At 32.7% G+C, this 17,028-nt stretch overlaps 2 protein-coding genes across 2 annotated transcripts in view; both read right to left on the reverse strand.

The window, feature by feature from the left end:
• The window catches only part of ND-75 (NADH dehydrogenase (ubiquinone) 75 kDa subunit), a 36,615-nt gene extending 26,019 nt beyond the window's left edge, over positions 1 to 10,596 (reverse strand). Inside the window, exons 1-6 of the mRNA XM_076504977.1 lie at positions 10,474 to 10,596; positions 7,742 to 7,811; positions 4,108 to 4,205; positions 3,509 to 3,616; positions 493 to 569; positions 282 to 363 (exon numbers count right to left, since the gene is read on the reverse strand). Of these exons, the coding sequence (XP_076361092.1) occupies positions 282 to 363; positions 493 to 569; positions 3,509 to 3,616; positions 4,108 to 4,205; positions 7,742 to 7,805 (429 nt within the window). The 5' untranslated portion in view covers positions 7,806 to 7,811; positions 10,474 to 10,596. The remainder of the gene's footprint in view (positions 1 to 281; positions 364 to 492; positions 570 to 3,508; positions 3,617 to 4,107; positions 4,206 to 7,741; positions 7,812 to 10,473) is intronic.
• A 5,175-nt stretch (positions 10,597 to 15,771) lies between these two features.
• On the reverse strand, positions 15,772 to 16,614 carry LOC143251620 (protein FAM200C-like). The gene is made up of 2 exons (XM_076502888.1): positions 16,576 to 16,614; positions 15,772 to 16,371 (listed from the first exon to the last, which is right to left on the reverse strand). The coding sequence occupies exons 1-2, from the start codon at positions 16,612 to 16,614 to the stop codon at positions 15,772 to 15,774; spliced, it is 639 nt and encodes a 212-aa protein (XP_076359003.1).
• Positions 16,615 to 17,028: the final 414 nt, after the last annotated feature.

Here is a 17,028-nt window from a genome sequence, read left to right on the forward strand (position 1 = left end):
CATGTAAGAGTAACATTACAAAGGAACACAGTCTGGTTACTAGAAACTCTGGATGCTTAGGCTATTGTTAAAATCATCCATATACATAGGAAAGCAGTAAGGTTGCAACAAGTCTTCAAATAAACAAAAAAACATATCAGCAGACTCTCTCTGTTTTTATAAAATGTGTAATTAGTTAGAAATATTTAACCTACTATTTTAACTAGAAAAGGAAATTTTGCTATGAATAACACACATTCATGAATAATATGTTTGATATTTCCTCAGCAAAAGTCACCAACCTGCAAATCACACTCTCCTCCTTGGTCACAGATTGGACAATCAAGAGGGTGGTTGACTAACAAAAATTCCATTACACCCTCCCTACAAAATAAAATATTTCTACATCAATTGTACAGTAGTTTAATACCAATATTCAAATTTTATATAAAGATAATATGTTTTTAAAACAGTTTTAAACGATTTTAATTACTGAGAAGAATATCAACCAACCTTGCTTTTCTTGTCATTTCCGAGTCTGTTTTAATTCTCCAACCTTTCATAACAGGCATAGCACAGGCTGCAACAGGCTGCCACAAGAGGAAAACAAAAGTGTTTTGTGAAATTTCATAACATCAAAGAAGTATAAATCAAATGTTTCTTGAGCAGCTTAGAACTAAAAAAAACACTTCACATTTCATGTTCTAGTCAAGAATTAGCACAATACACAATAGAAGGGTGACAGTACACCAATCCGAAGGACTATTCTTTCTGAGTAAGGAAAAAAATCATAGCATGGGAACCTAAATATATCTCCACAACTTTATATCCCATGATCAGATAACACAGGACACTTTGTGAAACATTTGATTTTATTAGCATTTTAAAAATTATTCTGGGTGTAAAGATACTTATTTTAAAGTTCTAGCTGACACCATTTTTTTAATTCTTAATTATAAACCAAAATTCATAACTGACTTTATTTTACTAACTCTTCTTCCATAAGGTCTAAAGTTGAATGAATTACGGAAATATGCAAATTATTTTTTAGCCAATAATTTTTAGAAACCTTGTCTCACTAGGCCTGAGTAAAAGCAAGATTAAATTGTATGAAAACATTTACAAAAAAGAAATGTGCAAAATGCTGCTTGAAATAAAAATTAAATGAAAAAAAACTTTAACTTATGGTGAAAATTATGTTACAAAAATGAAACAATACAAACACAAACAAGGAATAGTAAAGGAATTTAAACCATTTAAACTAGATTGGAGAAAAAAATCAGCTTTCTTTTTGCTTATCACATTTATGACAAATGTCATTCTTAATATCTACTATCTACTATCTCAATATCAAATACGTACTTTTTCTTAAAAAAGAAAGAGAGAAATGAAGGGACTCAGTCTATTTGAAACAAGTGGTTGAAATAGCACTTTTATTTTTGTCAGTTTAAGTTCTTAGTCTAAATAATTTTGCAATAGAAAATATGTTCCACTGAAAAACAATATTAATGAATGTGTATAAACAGATTAATCCAAAAAATCTAAAAACTTCTGATGTTCAGTGACCTAAGACCAATATTCCCTTTATTTTTTCAAACAATATGCATAATGTATATTTTCATGTGCACCACTATCACAGCAATGTGTATTTTTATTTTTTTTAAGGGGTTGAAGGTATTTTTAGACCATCAACCCTATTAGATCACCAGGCCAATTTGCAATTTTTCCAGTTGGTTATTTGGGCTTTTGGTGTATTGACTGTCAGGGTATTAAGGCCATCAATGTGTTAAGACTCCTCATCATAACTAAAAATGTGCTCAGTGAAAATAACAAAGTTCATGGCACTTGATTGGTTGTTATGTGGACACACAGACTAGAAGAAACACTGCTTAAGACTGTCAGATACAACAGGCTGTTTAGTGTAGAATTATTATTTTATTTATTTATTTTGTGTTTGGAATTCAACAATGTTGAGGCTATCAAATGCTATGGTACAATTCACTGATGGTGAAGTTATGGAAATCACTAGAAGGCCTAAATGATAGAAATATAAACATTTGTGACCACACAAGTGGAAAGAGAATAAAAGCAAAGTCATGTTAGAGACGTTCAGACAAGAAAAAAAGGTTTAAAATGTAGAGTTAACTGTCATGAGAGTGAATGGCCTAATGATTGATGTGGTAAAGTGTACTTAACAGTTTGAAAGAGATAAGAATAACTTGTCTCAGCAAAGGGTGTTATAAACTAACTGAACCTGTCTACATAGACTTTGACAAAAAGGCAGACAATTATTGAAAGTACAAAGAGCAGACAATTAGAAATTCAAAATACAACTGCAAGAACTCAAATGACACCATAAAGGAAATATGTAATTGGATACTACTGTGATAGAAATAGAAACAAACAGTTTGGTTTGTCAACCAAAATTCTAAAGCATTTGAATTGGCCTAAGTGAACTTTTGACAAGAAGTGAACTGTATAGTGTTTAAGACACAACTATGATCTCCATAGTGCAAGGAATTTTTCTATATTCATTTATCTTGTTTCAAATATACATATTATAAAAACGAGTGGAATGTGTGCTGTTCATTTATTGTCAAAGTTATCACCAACAAATCACATACACCTACTGCAGAAGAATCCTTAGCCCAACACACCCATATGTTTATATTACTATATATGCTCTGAAAAGAAAGCCCTTGACAAAAACTATTAAAGCATCTCCTACTTAGAAATGGTTTACGATGTTGAATAAAGTCTCTTGGTTATACAAAAACAATTACATAATTTTGAAACTTAATTATCAGGTTAAGTACAAGTACATGCATTATTATGTTTATGATACACAATGGTTCAGGCATCTAAATTAGCATGAAAAATAAACAATTAACTAATGTGCTCAAAAAGTGCAAATGATAAATAACAATAACTGTTTTATTGTTGTAACAAATTAAGAATTAGCTGAGAATTATATGACCAATCACAAATATATCACAACTAAAGCATATCCCCAGTGAAGGTTTAAGAACTATAAACATAATACACCAAACTGTAATGTATAAACTTCAATTACTTGAAATAATCTTGATGCCAATAGCTTTGTCTTTAATTTAAAAGTAATATACAGTCTACAACAAACTAATTCAAATAAAAGTACACTGAAGGAAATTAACATTTTATAAAAGAAAAAGATGAATTGATTCTTTTTTCCTATGCTTTTACTTATTAGTACAAACTACTTTTCTAAAATGTAAGATACTAAACCTGATTCTTCAAGAGGATTAAGCAGCTATGAAAGGGCTCTCCTTACACTACTTTACAACAAAAGATTTCAAAATCAAGTACTGATTTTTTGGTACATTAACACATTTCTGAAAATTCTCTTAAATTCTTTTAATAATTATTCCAGTTTAAAATACACTTCTATTACTGCACAATGTTCTTTAGAAACTGTAACAAAAAACAGTTACATGTTTTTATAAAACTGAGAAGAAAGGAATATTAGTCTATGATAAAAAAGGTTTCATACCTTAGCTGATTTTTCCACCTCCACTAAACACATACGACAGTTTCCAGCTACAGACAATCTTTCATGATAACAAAATCTTGGAATTTCAACACCTGCAACTGCTGCAGCCTGCCAGATGTATGGAAAAAAATTAAAATATTGAATATTTTGGCACTCATACTTGTACAAATTATTTTCATAGATTCTTGATATTTTAACAACTAAAGAAATTAGCCATATATAATAATATAATTGGGAATATATTCAAAAACTAGTCAGTTATATAACAAATCAAATTTTAACTTAAAACATTTGTTTGCAGAATCTTTAATCATATATGATTAAGGTTCACCCAGGAAAAAAACAAAATTCACTTGAAAAATGTTTTGAACTATCATATGGTATACAATTCTTCTAAAATAACGTTACTCATATTTAATGTTAAAGGTACATTTGAATTTAAAATTGTTAATTTCACACAGCAGATTTTATAAGTGGTTAAACTATTAAACATTCAAGTCTAAAACTAAAAATCACCAACAAATACACATTTACATTTATTTTTACTTCATGCAATTTACAAATATCCAAAATATATACAAGCACTTCAATCTCCTAACCTGTAGAACAGTTGTTCCTGGTTCAACCAAAACTGGTTTATCATCAATAAATACTTCAATCTTTTCAGGCTGCTGTTGTCCTGTTGATGTGCATCGTGCTATAAGAAGTTAACAATCAAAGAAAAAAAAAATTAGGACTTCCAGTAGTTGTCTGCTTCATAAGCCAGTCCTTTATGTAATTTGTAAGAACACACTTAAATATATCAAGTCTTCCACTAAATTAGTGGAAAACTAAATATTCCACACAGAAACAAGGTGGCACATTTTTGCAATTTACAATTTTTCTCTACTTGCATGTAAAATAATCATTCAGATATAAACACTTTAGATACTTGATACAGATGCACAAAAAGATATTGAACTTTTTAAATATATTAATTCTTTCTCAACTTTTTAATACTTAAGTCAACATTTTAATAAAAGTTAATATAATTTTTCTAGTATAATTTCATTGGAAAAATATTTAAATCAATACTTTGAACTTAACATAAAGAAAACTGAATACTTAGTCATTATTTGTATTTTAAAAATCCCAATCCATCTTATTCTTTATCTCTACACTTCATTATAATTGTTTATAAAAATTATGTAATAAAACTTATGATAAAATGCATATTAATAATAACAGTATGTAACAAAATGTTTACTTTTTCTTGTTCCTGGGCAGAAAGTATTTTTTCCCAATTGCTTATGCCTAAAGTAAATGGAAAAGACCTGTTTTTCTCTTCAAACTTTGCTTTCTTGACATGAGAGCATATAACAAAAACATGATGGAAGACTATTTGGGGGCTGATACATGAAAATAATTTACATTACAGTCACAAATCTCAAAAAACTTCTCACTTCTAAACATTTTCATATAACTTTACTATAAAAACATGTAAATCATGATTCATATGTTGTTTTATTCAGACCTTATGTAAACAAAAATGTGCAAATTTGCCTGTTTTAACACAGAAAATAGGTTAATTTCTAAATTTCATTAACCAGGTCACAAAAGTAAAGTTTGAAGGGAATAATGGCCATTTTCTGTACTTTTACAACATAAGCAATTAAGAAATAACACAGACTATCCCAGAACAAAATTTGTGTTATATAGTGTAATGTCTTCTGAATAGAACAAATCATGAGTGATTTCTTCCTATTCAGTTTTATGAATATTTGTATAAACCTGTAGAACCACTTTAAAAAAAAAAAAGACAACATTTAAACAAATTATAATAATCCTGATTTTATTTTGGCAATTAACAACATTGAAGTACGGTTGACATATTTTATGCTACTTCAATTCACAACAATAAACAACTATCCAGTAACAAAATATATTCACACAATATGAGAAACATAAAACGTATAAAATTTAAGAGCATGATTTTCCAATTCATAATATTATTACTATTATTACTTATTTTTACTGCATTGTTCTGAATGACAAGATACAAGCTTACAAAGTCAAAAAAAATAATTACATACAAACACTATAAATATGACTCAGATGAAAGTATTAGATTGTGGGAAAAATAAAGATGGATTTTAAATTGTAGACTTGATAAGAAATAAAAAATTCAAAAACAGCTTCATTAATCAAAATAAGAACCTAGTTAATCTACACACTTTTGCAAATGAGAAAAAAGATTATTAATGCCATGACGATAAAACTCTGAAGTCCTCGAACTCAAAAATTCTTTAAACCCTTTCTCTGCTGCTGCTCTACTGTTGAATATTTTGTCCTGTAAAAAAATTGTCCAGATGCTGGAAAAAAACAACAGTCAGTGAGCAATGAGTCTGTGGAGTGAGTAGGATGAGGCAATGTTTTGTACCCCAATTAATTGAGTTGCTGGAGTATTATTTGAGCAACGTGTTACCAAGCATTATCATGAACCAAGATTGATCCTGTTCGATTGACTGATGCTGGCATTTTCTCATACAACTTTCTCTGCATTTCTTCCAATTCTTAACAGCATACCTCTGCAGTGATATTTTGGCCCTGGTTGAGCAAGCTCTAATGAATAACACTGATCACGGACCATCACATAGTGACTACAATCTTCTGTTGGTGCAACTTTCACTTTGAAAAGTGTTTTGGAGCCTCATCATAGTTGAGCCATTATGCAGATTGCTTTTCATTGCAGGTGACAATTTGATCAAAAAAAGGTAATTTCTGTTGCAGGAAACCAGCATAGAGCACAGTTCAAATGGTAATTTTTTTGATTTTCTCCAAGTTTGTGTGGAACCCACTTACTCAACCTTTTCAATTTGTTCAAGATGGTCTGAAACTGTGTAAATGCTAACACCCAGTTCTTGCACCACTTTCAAACAGTTTAGCACAGGTTTCTTTCCACTAATGCTCTAAGTTGGTTATTTTCAACAACAAAAGGACCTTCTCTGCTCTCATCTTCATTATGAAACTTTTTTAATCAATGCTGTGCCATACATTCACAGGTGGTTCCTTCACCCCACACTTGGTTGCTATTGCTAGGTGTTTGTGATGCATTATCACCAAGTTTGAAATCATGTAAAAAAAATATGTGCAACTTTTTTTTCACCCATCACTAATTGTAAGGGTTTGAAATATTAGGAATAAAGTTTTAGAAAATAAAAACACTAATGAATATAAGAAAGCTTTAGTTTATCAATGGTATATATGAAGTTGTAAAAAAGACAGGTTTCGTATCCCTGTAAATGACTAAAATTTTAATACAAAAATCTGCCATTATTTTTCAAACAATCTCTAGTAATGTTAAGGATATGGTAGTTTAGCTACAGCCAAATTAATATGAATAAATCATGTGGTATTAATGTAGTGTTCTCACTCTTACCTTTTTGAATATGAAGGTTGGTAGTTGGTGACAAAATTACATATCTCTGATAAATTAAACAGTCAGCTACAAATACCCGATTTGGTTTTCCATGACTGGCAGCATAAACACAAAGTTTACACAGCTTTCCACTGTTCTTATCAGTGATAAGACATTTGAACTTACTGTACTATTTAGACTGGAACGTTTAGGGCCTACCACATTTACTAGATGGATTTAAAGAAATGACTTCATTGTTGCAATTATAAACTGTCTCAGACTCTGCAGATGTTGCATATTTTAAATGATTCAGATATGAAATAAGTTTGTGAAATTATCCTAGTCTTTCTACTGTAACTTAATGGATATTCATCATTCATGTTTGCTAATTGATTTTATTATTGAAAATAGCAAAGAGAGCTTTGGAAACAATTGAGATTACTAGTTTATTGAAATGACATGACTTATGGCATTATTATATCAGAAAATAACTGCACAATTACACAAACACCTGTAGGTTGTAAATAGAATGTATTAACTAAAATTAGAACCCTAAACAAATGTAATTATATAAATATCTTTGGGTTTAATAAATACTTATCAATGAGCAAGAGTGCATGAATATTTCTCTTATGTAATTGCTATTTTTTTCTGTGTGAAATGTAGGTACAAGTAGAATTTTTGCACTTGAATTACTACATTTATACATAACTCATGCACAGATGTGTGTGTAATGGAGAACAGTGTGTGCGTATTTCTCAGTTAGGCTTGTAAAAAACCTTACTTATATTTTTTAAATTGTCTTCTAGTTTGTGCTATTAATCTTTCACCAATACCTGGGTTTTTTAGAGAATGACCAAGTGTTCTCTTCAAAACGTGTTGAATTGGTGTCCGTAACATGACCTCCTAAAAAAGAAATAAAAATAATTTTGTTTTTAATTGAATTGTTTTACATAGTGTATCAAACTAAAGTCCAATTCAAAGTTACAGATAAAAATTATTTGTAATAAAATATAAAATTACCTTATGTGAAGAGTTCTTTATGTAAAGAAACCGGTTAAAACTGAACACTTTCAAAACACAAAATGTGTAAATTAATTAAAATATCAAGACATATCTCAAATTATTAACTTCATAAAATAAGAAACAAGAAAAATAGATAAATGAGTGGTGAACCTTAAAATACATTTTCATATAGCCGAAATTAACAATTGAAATTAGTGTAAAATGAAAATTAAAAAAGAATTATCTCTGATGTATATACATTTGTATGTATACTTGTACTGTGTATTTTATATCAACTCAAACCTGCCACAAGAAGTAATAAATGAAATGCTCAAATTTAAGTTGCATATACTTTTATCTAAATATATTTTAAGCAAATTAGAACTATCATTTCCAAGTCACATAATTTTATTTAGGCTTTTTTAAAGAAATCACTTTCCTAAACTGAGATCTTACTAGCCTTTGTTTTTGTTTTTTTTCCAAAACAAATCTGTCTACATTCAAATCACACAAGGCTTAGTTTGTATCTAGTATCAAAACCAAAACAGATGCATCAGATAGATTGTACTTGCTAATTAAACAATAGAATTAGTATGGATATGTTGAGTGTACTTCGATGTTCAAAATCCTTTTGATAATGCACCATCCAAATATTAGCTGAGAAAATCACATATTGTCTTACTAATCCATTATCTTTCTTAAAATGATTCCACTTATTAATGGGATAATGGAAATAGTATGAACTTAGTGTTATTCTATATCAAAAAAAACTTTTAATTAGGTATATACAAAAGCTTGGCTTGGAAAATCACATCAATAAGAGTTGTGGAAAATGAGTTAATAGGACTGTAGAGAAGTTGAATAGAAAAAAGCAAAAAATTATTAACAGCATCCAGACAAACATTAGCCCTTTTACTAACTCAAGTGTTAGAGCAGTCAGTCTTTAGCTTTTTACTTGTTTATTTACATTAATGACACTGATAAAGGCATAGCTAGTATGATAACATTAAACTCTCAGGTATATTTAAGACTTTTGTGAATTACAGAATGTTTGTTTTTCTTATAGCAAAGCCACATCAGGCTATCTGCTGAGCCCACCAAGGGGAATCAAACTCCCGATTTTACCATTGTAAATCCCTAAACTTACTGCTGTACTAGTAGGAGGCATTTCAGAATGACCCGAGTCAAATATTTGACAGGTGAGAAAACTATCTACTTAGATGAAAACAAAGTCAGTATGAACATAGCAAATTAACTATACTTTTCTTGTTTTTACTTATAAATCTTATAATTCACTGTTTCATCAGTTTAATGTGAGCAATATTTGTGACTGTAAATCCAATATCACATGTTTTGGTCAGTTTAGGAGAATCATATTAGTCTAAGTACATCTGTAAATTTAACACAAAATAATCTCCGATAAAATTATAAATTATTAAAATTTTACACATTAAATATTCTAACCAATACAGTTAATGACAGTACCAATAATGAAACAGGGTAGATAAAGTATTTTGGTTACCATAATTTGGATCACATGTTTAACATAAATATTAACCTGATCAATATGAGTGACAAAAGAAATTTTGGCCTAGTAGTGAACAAGCTACCCATTCAAATAATTCTTCATTACTAGTAAAACTAACATATGGTGTATTTACAAATTTCAGACACACCAACAATAAATCAAGATAGGTAATTAACTGCCTATTCAAAGTATTAGGTAGGTTTCACTTGTATTATACAGTGTACAGTTTTGATTCCCTTCAAGTTCTAAGAAAAAATATTGGCTTGTTATTAAAAACAAAAAAATTCATACTGGGCTAGCAATATATATGTAAAATCGGATTAAAGAAGGTCGAAACACTGTTCGCTCCTCTGCGTAAAACATTTTCAACCCAAACGAGCTGTTTATATATATATATATTTCTCTACAAGTGGGCTAGCAATAACATGATTCCAGCAATTAAAATGTTTTAAGTACAAGTAAGGTTCTTTTATTTTATCTTGAGAAAGTAAAAAAGGGCTAACAGTAATAGGTAATCTTACTGAAAACAATTAAATTTTAAAATTACGCAGCATATATATGGGATAGAACCCTCCTCTAAGATACCACTACTAGGATGTGCGGCCAAAAGTTTACGATTTGGAAAAGATGAGCAATAGTAAAAACACTATCGTGTTGTTGTTAGTGAGTATAACACTAAGTGATTGACTTATGAAAAGAGATACTGTCGTAGGAAAGCCAGCACTCCACAAATTAAGTGTATTTATACGGGAAATCACCGACTTCCTACAAAATAAACGATAGGTTTAAATCTTAAATTTATCAAGGGTGGGAAGGCGAGAACATTTATACAGTTGACGAATCTGAGCTCGAAGTCAATAGGCATAATCGAGTCTCGTTACTTAATACTACGGCTAAATAATTAAATTTTATTTTTCATGTTAGCGCTTTTGAGATTTTTCATCTTCAAAATTATTGAAACCATACAGCGATAGTGTTTTGGAAAAAGTGTATCACCTAAACAACACTTATAACGAAAAAATATAATAAACCTACCAAAGGTAAAGAATAACAAACTTCTCACTTCGACCTCTGCGGTTTATATTTTATTAATTGGTGGCGCTGAAAGACGTTTTTCGTAAAATTTTCTCAAATAATAATTTGCTCTCATGATAATATTATTACAAATACATTTAGCTGTTACTCAAAAATTGATGTGTTATGTATTTAAACTTGAGGTAGCTGCAACATTCACTGAACGTTTGTAAACAAAATTTGGTGAGGTAAACAATTTCTCACTTTTTCAGTTCTGAACTATGTGATAGTCTTTCTGAAAACACAAAAGTTCAAAAATAAATCAATGAAATGTGTATTGTGATATATCGGGGGGATTCGGCCCGGCATGGCCAAGCGCGTAAGGCGTGCGATTCGTAACCCGAGGGCCGCGGGTTCGCGCCCGCGTCGCGCTAAACATGCTCGCCCTCCCAGCCATGGGGGTGTATTATGTGACGGTCAATCCCACTATTCGTTGGTAAAAGAGTAGCCCAAGAGTTGGCGGTGGGTGGTGATGACGAGCTGCTTTCCCTCTAGTCTTACACTGCTAAATTAGGGACGGCTAGCACAGATAGCCCTCGAGTAGCTTTGTGCGAAATTCCAAAAAAAAAAAACAAACAATATTTTCGGGTAAAAACTGCCGATTTCCCTACAAGTATCAGACAGAAAATCCCACAAATAACTATAAATTCGTTTAGGTTTGTTTGTTTGTTTTGGAATTTCAAACAAAGCTACTCGAGGGCTATCTGTGCTAGCCGTCCCTAATTTAGTAGTGTAAGACTAGAGGGAAGGCAACTAGTCATCACCACCCACCGCCAACTCCTGGGCTACTCTTTTACCAACGAATAGTGGGATTGACTGTCACATTATACGCCCCCACGGCTGGGAGGGCGAGCATGTCTGGCGCGATGCGGGCGCGAACCCGCGACCCTCGGATTACGAGTCGCACGCCTTACGCGCTAGGCCATGCCAGGCCCCAATTCGTTTAGGAAGGAAAAAGATTCTGATCATATAGCTTAATTGAATCTTTCTGATGTGTATGTAAGATAATAAAACTGAACAAAGTTGGTAAAAACGAAACCAAAATGTATTATATATCACATAAACAAATAAATAAAAACACGCATGGTGTGTACTTGCGCACAAAAAAGACAATAATTTCTACTAGGCTGTGCCTGTTCCCAGAGCTTTATTTCTCTCGGGATAGCTTTTCGTTCAACTTTGCACATTGATCTTATGAATGAGTCATCATTTGACGATCTAATAGTGAAAGCTAGCTGAAGAAAGCGCACTGAAAATCACGAGATAAATTAGCTTTCTCTGTCCAGTCCACAGCGTCTCCCCGTGATCTTTATTATCTCAGACACATCATGGCTGGCTGTCACATTTATTCAATGTCATATTCGGCCATCATAGAATATTTTGGTGCCAAACCGTTTAACCTGGATGCTATCTATTACTGAAATACCCTCTCAGGGTAGATAGTCATCGACCTTAATATAAAGAACAAAGAAACGAAGCAACTATAGCAAGGTAATCTTTACGACTTTCTATATGCATAACTGTATGGTTTAGTACCTAATAAACATTAAATTAGCATTAGAAAGAGCTAAGCCCCCATTTAAGTAACTTGGTAATTAAATCTTCCACTGTGTTGTTGCTACTGGTAGGGCATTCTAAGTATAGTTTTAGGTTATATCGAAAGGAGTGTTAAATGTAACCTTAAAGAGATTAAAATTTATTTGCATCTTTGTTTTTTTTTTTTTCAATTTCGTGTAAAGCTACATGAGGGCTATCAGAGAGCTTAAGAGATAGCTTATATATAGACGACAGAGACTGGCATTGAATATTTTCGCTCTCGCCCTGCGAGACTGTTCCGAGTGGAATCGAACCCCTGATTTTAGCGTTGTAAATCCGTAGACATACCGCTGTACTAACGGGGGTACTACAATTTGGTCCGTGTGTGTCTGTGTATGCGAAACTTTTACACAAGATATGAAATCACTATAGGGCTGTCCTCTCCAACTTATTTCCGGGTTCTGGATCACACTGAAACATTTATTATACTGGATATTTTCAAGGTTTTCGGTTAATGATACTGTAAATGTGAATGTGTTTTAATCAAATATCAGGGGCACATTAAGGTTAAGACTCCTCATCACACTACAAAACATTACCCAGATCACTGATCATTTTGAATCTGAGAAACATTTTCTGAGTTTTCGAAAATGAAATTTCATGTTATCAAATATAAGCGATGCAATTTCGAAAATGTTCGACGGAGTAGAAGGTATGCAATCTCTCTGGCTGCTCTAGTTCTTAGGAGATGAGTCCATGGATGGACCAATAATATGTTATGTTATACTAAACAACACTTTATACCAATAAGATGTGCATAGAATAGAATAGAAGTTCCTAAAACTAAAACTGAAATTATTTTTTTTTTTACTTGTGAATAATTATACTTAACTTGTTGCACTTTTGTCCCATAAAACCTCCAACAGTTGTTTATCCTTATAATATGCTTTGTTTTTAGCCGTCACGACTTTTTATTAAATAATTAATTATTGTTTTATACTACATGCAATTCTTCTCCAATGATGTTATTATTTGTTCATTTAGATTGTGTTAAGGTTTAAGCAAAGTGTTGATGTATGGCGCACATATAAGTGTTTATAGCACATCCCGAAATGGAATTTAGTACATATTTTTAAAATTAGAATCTAAATAGTTGAAATATATTTATTTCCTTTTCTGAAGATATTTAAGGATTTATTTTAATGTAAAATGTTTTGAAAGTGAGAAATATATTTAATTTCGGTATAGACTTATAATGGAATAATGGCAGCGAACATCATCCCGAAGGTCGCGGGTTCGAATCCCTGTCGCACCAAACATGCTCGCCCTTTCAGCCGTGGGGGCGTTATAATGTGACGGTCAATCCCACTATTCATTGGTAAAAGAGTAGCCCAAGCGTTGACGGTGAGTGGTGACGACTAGTTGTCTTCCCTCTAATCTTACACTGCTAAATTAGGACGGCTAGCGTAGATAGCGCTTGAGTAGCTTTGTGCGAAATTCAAAAAACAAACAAACAAACAAGCATCATCCCAACCTCAAGTTTAGTCTTATCACCAACTTTTATACTGCTCTTTTACCAACACATAGTGGGATTGACTGTCATTTTATGTTGTGGCTACAAATAAAAGAGTGAGGGTGTTTGGTGACAGGTATTCGACTCAAAAATCATCAGATTGTGAATCGAGTGCCCTAACTGCTAGGCTATGCAATACCTCCATTACAGCAAAAATATATCTCTCATTTACTATGATGGACAACTGCATTCTTGGGGTCTGGAATTTTATGAGGCTTTTCATAGTACATGCATGAATTCAGGTATCCCACGACTACAAAGTGGATGGTGTTAGGTCTGGTGAATAAGGTGGTCATTTACAAAGGAAAGTGATGTGAAATTACTGTGCCCTAAAAGTGCTCCCATAAGAGGTTTTTTGCCTGTTCACCAACATGTGAACAAGAAAATCACAGTGTCTATCAGAATGGCAGTTAACTAGTTGTGAGAATTGCACGGTGCTATGTAACATTTACTGTGCATATTTGCAGTCATGTGCTAGTAGTGATTTTAAAAAGTGTGGTCCATCATAGAGGTGTGTAGAAAACATATGTGTATTATTATAAAATTTAGTTTGTTTACACTTCCAAAATGTGTCAAGTGTGCTTCACCAATTCTTAAAGTATTAGTAAGCTTTAGGTCTTTCACTTTCAATCTGCTAAGCACTGCAATGAAAAATCAACAGCTAAGGCTAAATTCATTTTCATCAATGCTTAAACATAATGAAGCTTACAAAAAAAACATTCTCAAAGTTGACCAAAGAGCCTTCGAAACAGTTGAAATATTCAAACCCAGATGCAAAACAACATGATGTTCAATACTGCATCAAAGTGCACTTGTGCTGTTTTGCTTTGCTATGCCATAGTTGACCTCAGCAACAGTTTCAATTGTTATTGGTAATTTCCCTTTACTTGACGTATCACAAGTGCAGTCTTACTTCTCAAATTTGTTTATGAGCTTGTGCAAAACAACACTAGAACAAATTCTCAACAGGTGTATTCTACAATTTTCCAGACAACTTCTCCAGTGTTGTATCATTTGGTGTTATAACACTTCAGTAGCTCACTTCTCTGAACACTTATCAGTTTCGTGTTGGTTGAATGAACTGTACTGTAATCAGTTGACTCATTTATAACCATTGAAATTATGCAAAAGAATTCAAAATGGTGCCCCTTGTGATAACGTGTGAAAACTGTGGCATTTTCAACCACATAATACCCTTAACGCATCTGGGTCATTTCACCTTCCTATTCACAGTTTGTGAAGCATAATGGGCTTAACTGCAAAACGTTTTTTTATATATATAATCAACGTATACTTCTGTGTATATGATTATTTGTAAGTTTGATGACAATACTTGTTAAGGGTTGAAAGATAGCTCCATTAAAAAAATGGTTGCAAGATATCAAAAGGAATGACTACAATAGTTACGATATTACGTCATGTGAAGTCTCAGGAGAAACTATCTATGCGAAAAAAAACTTAGTATGATTTACGTTGTTAGATATAAATATATAAAATTAAACGTCATGTCATTTTCTTAGTGACAAAATAATTCGTTTTGATTCAGATTTGATGCAAAATGATTTCTCAAATGGAAATGAGATAATGTTTTTATTAATATTTGTCAGATTATTTCCTGGGAAAATGTGTAACCCAATTTTTTTCATATTAATATATTTATTACTTTACATACGTTTTGCTTTATCTATTTGTTTATTGGCTTTTGCAAATTAGCAACTGTGGCTCAAAATGGATTCAATGAAAGTCAAAAATACTATGGATTTTGTTGTGTATGTACTTTGAAAACTGTTAAATTCTAATAGTGGATCAGAAACTTTCTTTTATATATTTTCTCTATTTCATTACCTTTTCAGATTATTAATGATGCTATAATATCCATCATTTTCAATTTCAGCATTTCCTTTGCTTAGGCCGCAGTGGTTCTTAACCTTTTTCATCGTCTTACCCCCTGAGACTCTCCAGGGTATTACCGTGACCCCTATAATAATTTTTGTAATGGTGAACTTTGCGTAAAGATAGAATAAAACAAAACTATATAAAGATCCTAATTGATTGAAAATGTTACAAATGACCTTGAGAAATGCTACAAGTGCTAAACAAATGCAAAATCCATGGAATTACTGAACATAATAGAAAACCTACTTATTCACTCATTGTGAGGGTTGATATTGTTTTGCAGCCATAAGTACATCAAAGCAAGGAACAGTGATCGACAGACAACACCTCATGTCGGCGTCAATCACAAGCCTATTGCGTGCTGTTGTTTTCAGAGCCATCATTGCTGAGAATCCAGCTTCGCAGCGATAGGTCGAGGGAGACTGGATCAGGATAGTCAGTGCACGCATCGAAAGAAGAGGATAGTCGTCCTTCAGTGTTGCCCAAAATGTAGGAAGCTCTTGTTTAGAAAAATCGACTTTCATCAGAGTATCCTCACGAATTTGAAGAAATTCTACCTTGGCAGCAACATCAGTATCACTGATGGCACTCTCCTTCACTGAAAAGAGTCTGCAGATCCATTCAACAGTACAGCGGTCATCCAATCCTGTGAAGTAACTTTCGATGGCATCATTCACTGCCAGAAGATGAGCTGAGATCTCTTCACGAAAACTGCATTCAGCTTCTAGCATAGAAACCAGGTTAGTTGTCATCTGAGGGAAGAACGTTGTGTCACCGTCCTGAACTCCTTTATGATAAAGTTGAATCTTACACTTGAACGCTGCTACTTTGTCACGAACTGTGTGCAAGATTTCCTTGGAGTGAAATGTTCAGAGAATTCACCTCAGAGAAGAAATAAGCCAGGTAGGCAACCTTTGTTACGAAACGGTCATCTTGCATCTTTTCATGAAGAAGATTCTCTTTCGAGGTACGACCTTGTTCCAACACCACCTTTATTTCCTCTCGAAGTTGTAGCACCTGATTCATAACCTTGCCACGTGAGAGCCAACGTACCTTACCTCCGTGTGAAACAGAAGAACAGAGAAGTCAACGCCCATTTCTTCACACAGCACTTTAAAAACTCATGAAGTTGTTGCACTCCCTCGGATACAGTTCACAACCTTCACAACGTCTCTGAGCACTTCTTGAAGTCCAAGTGGGAGAGTCTTCATCGCCAAAGCTAAACGACAAATCATGCAATGAGTGAGTGAGACATACGGAGCGACATTCTTCACGAAGGCTTTGAAGCTGGATTTGCAATCAATCATGGAAGGAGCCCCATCTGTACACAGACCAACTCAGCTCACGTTTAAGGAGAAAGGTTTCTAAGATTTTGAAAATGTCTTCTCCACGAGTTGTTGTGGCCACTGGCTCAGAGAACATGTACTCTTCTTTCATAACTTCTCTGACAAGACAGCGAACATAAACAATGAGTTGGGAACACGAGGCAACATCTGTCGACTCATCCAGTT

This window comes from Tachypleus tridentatus, chromosome 6 (assembly GCF_004210375.1).
Source record: "Tachypleus tridentatus isolate NWPU-2018 chromosome 6, ASM421037v1, whole genome shotgun sequence".
NCBI lineage: Eukaryota > Metazoa > Arthropoda > Merostomata > Xiphosura > Limulidae > Tachypleus > Tachypleus tridentatus.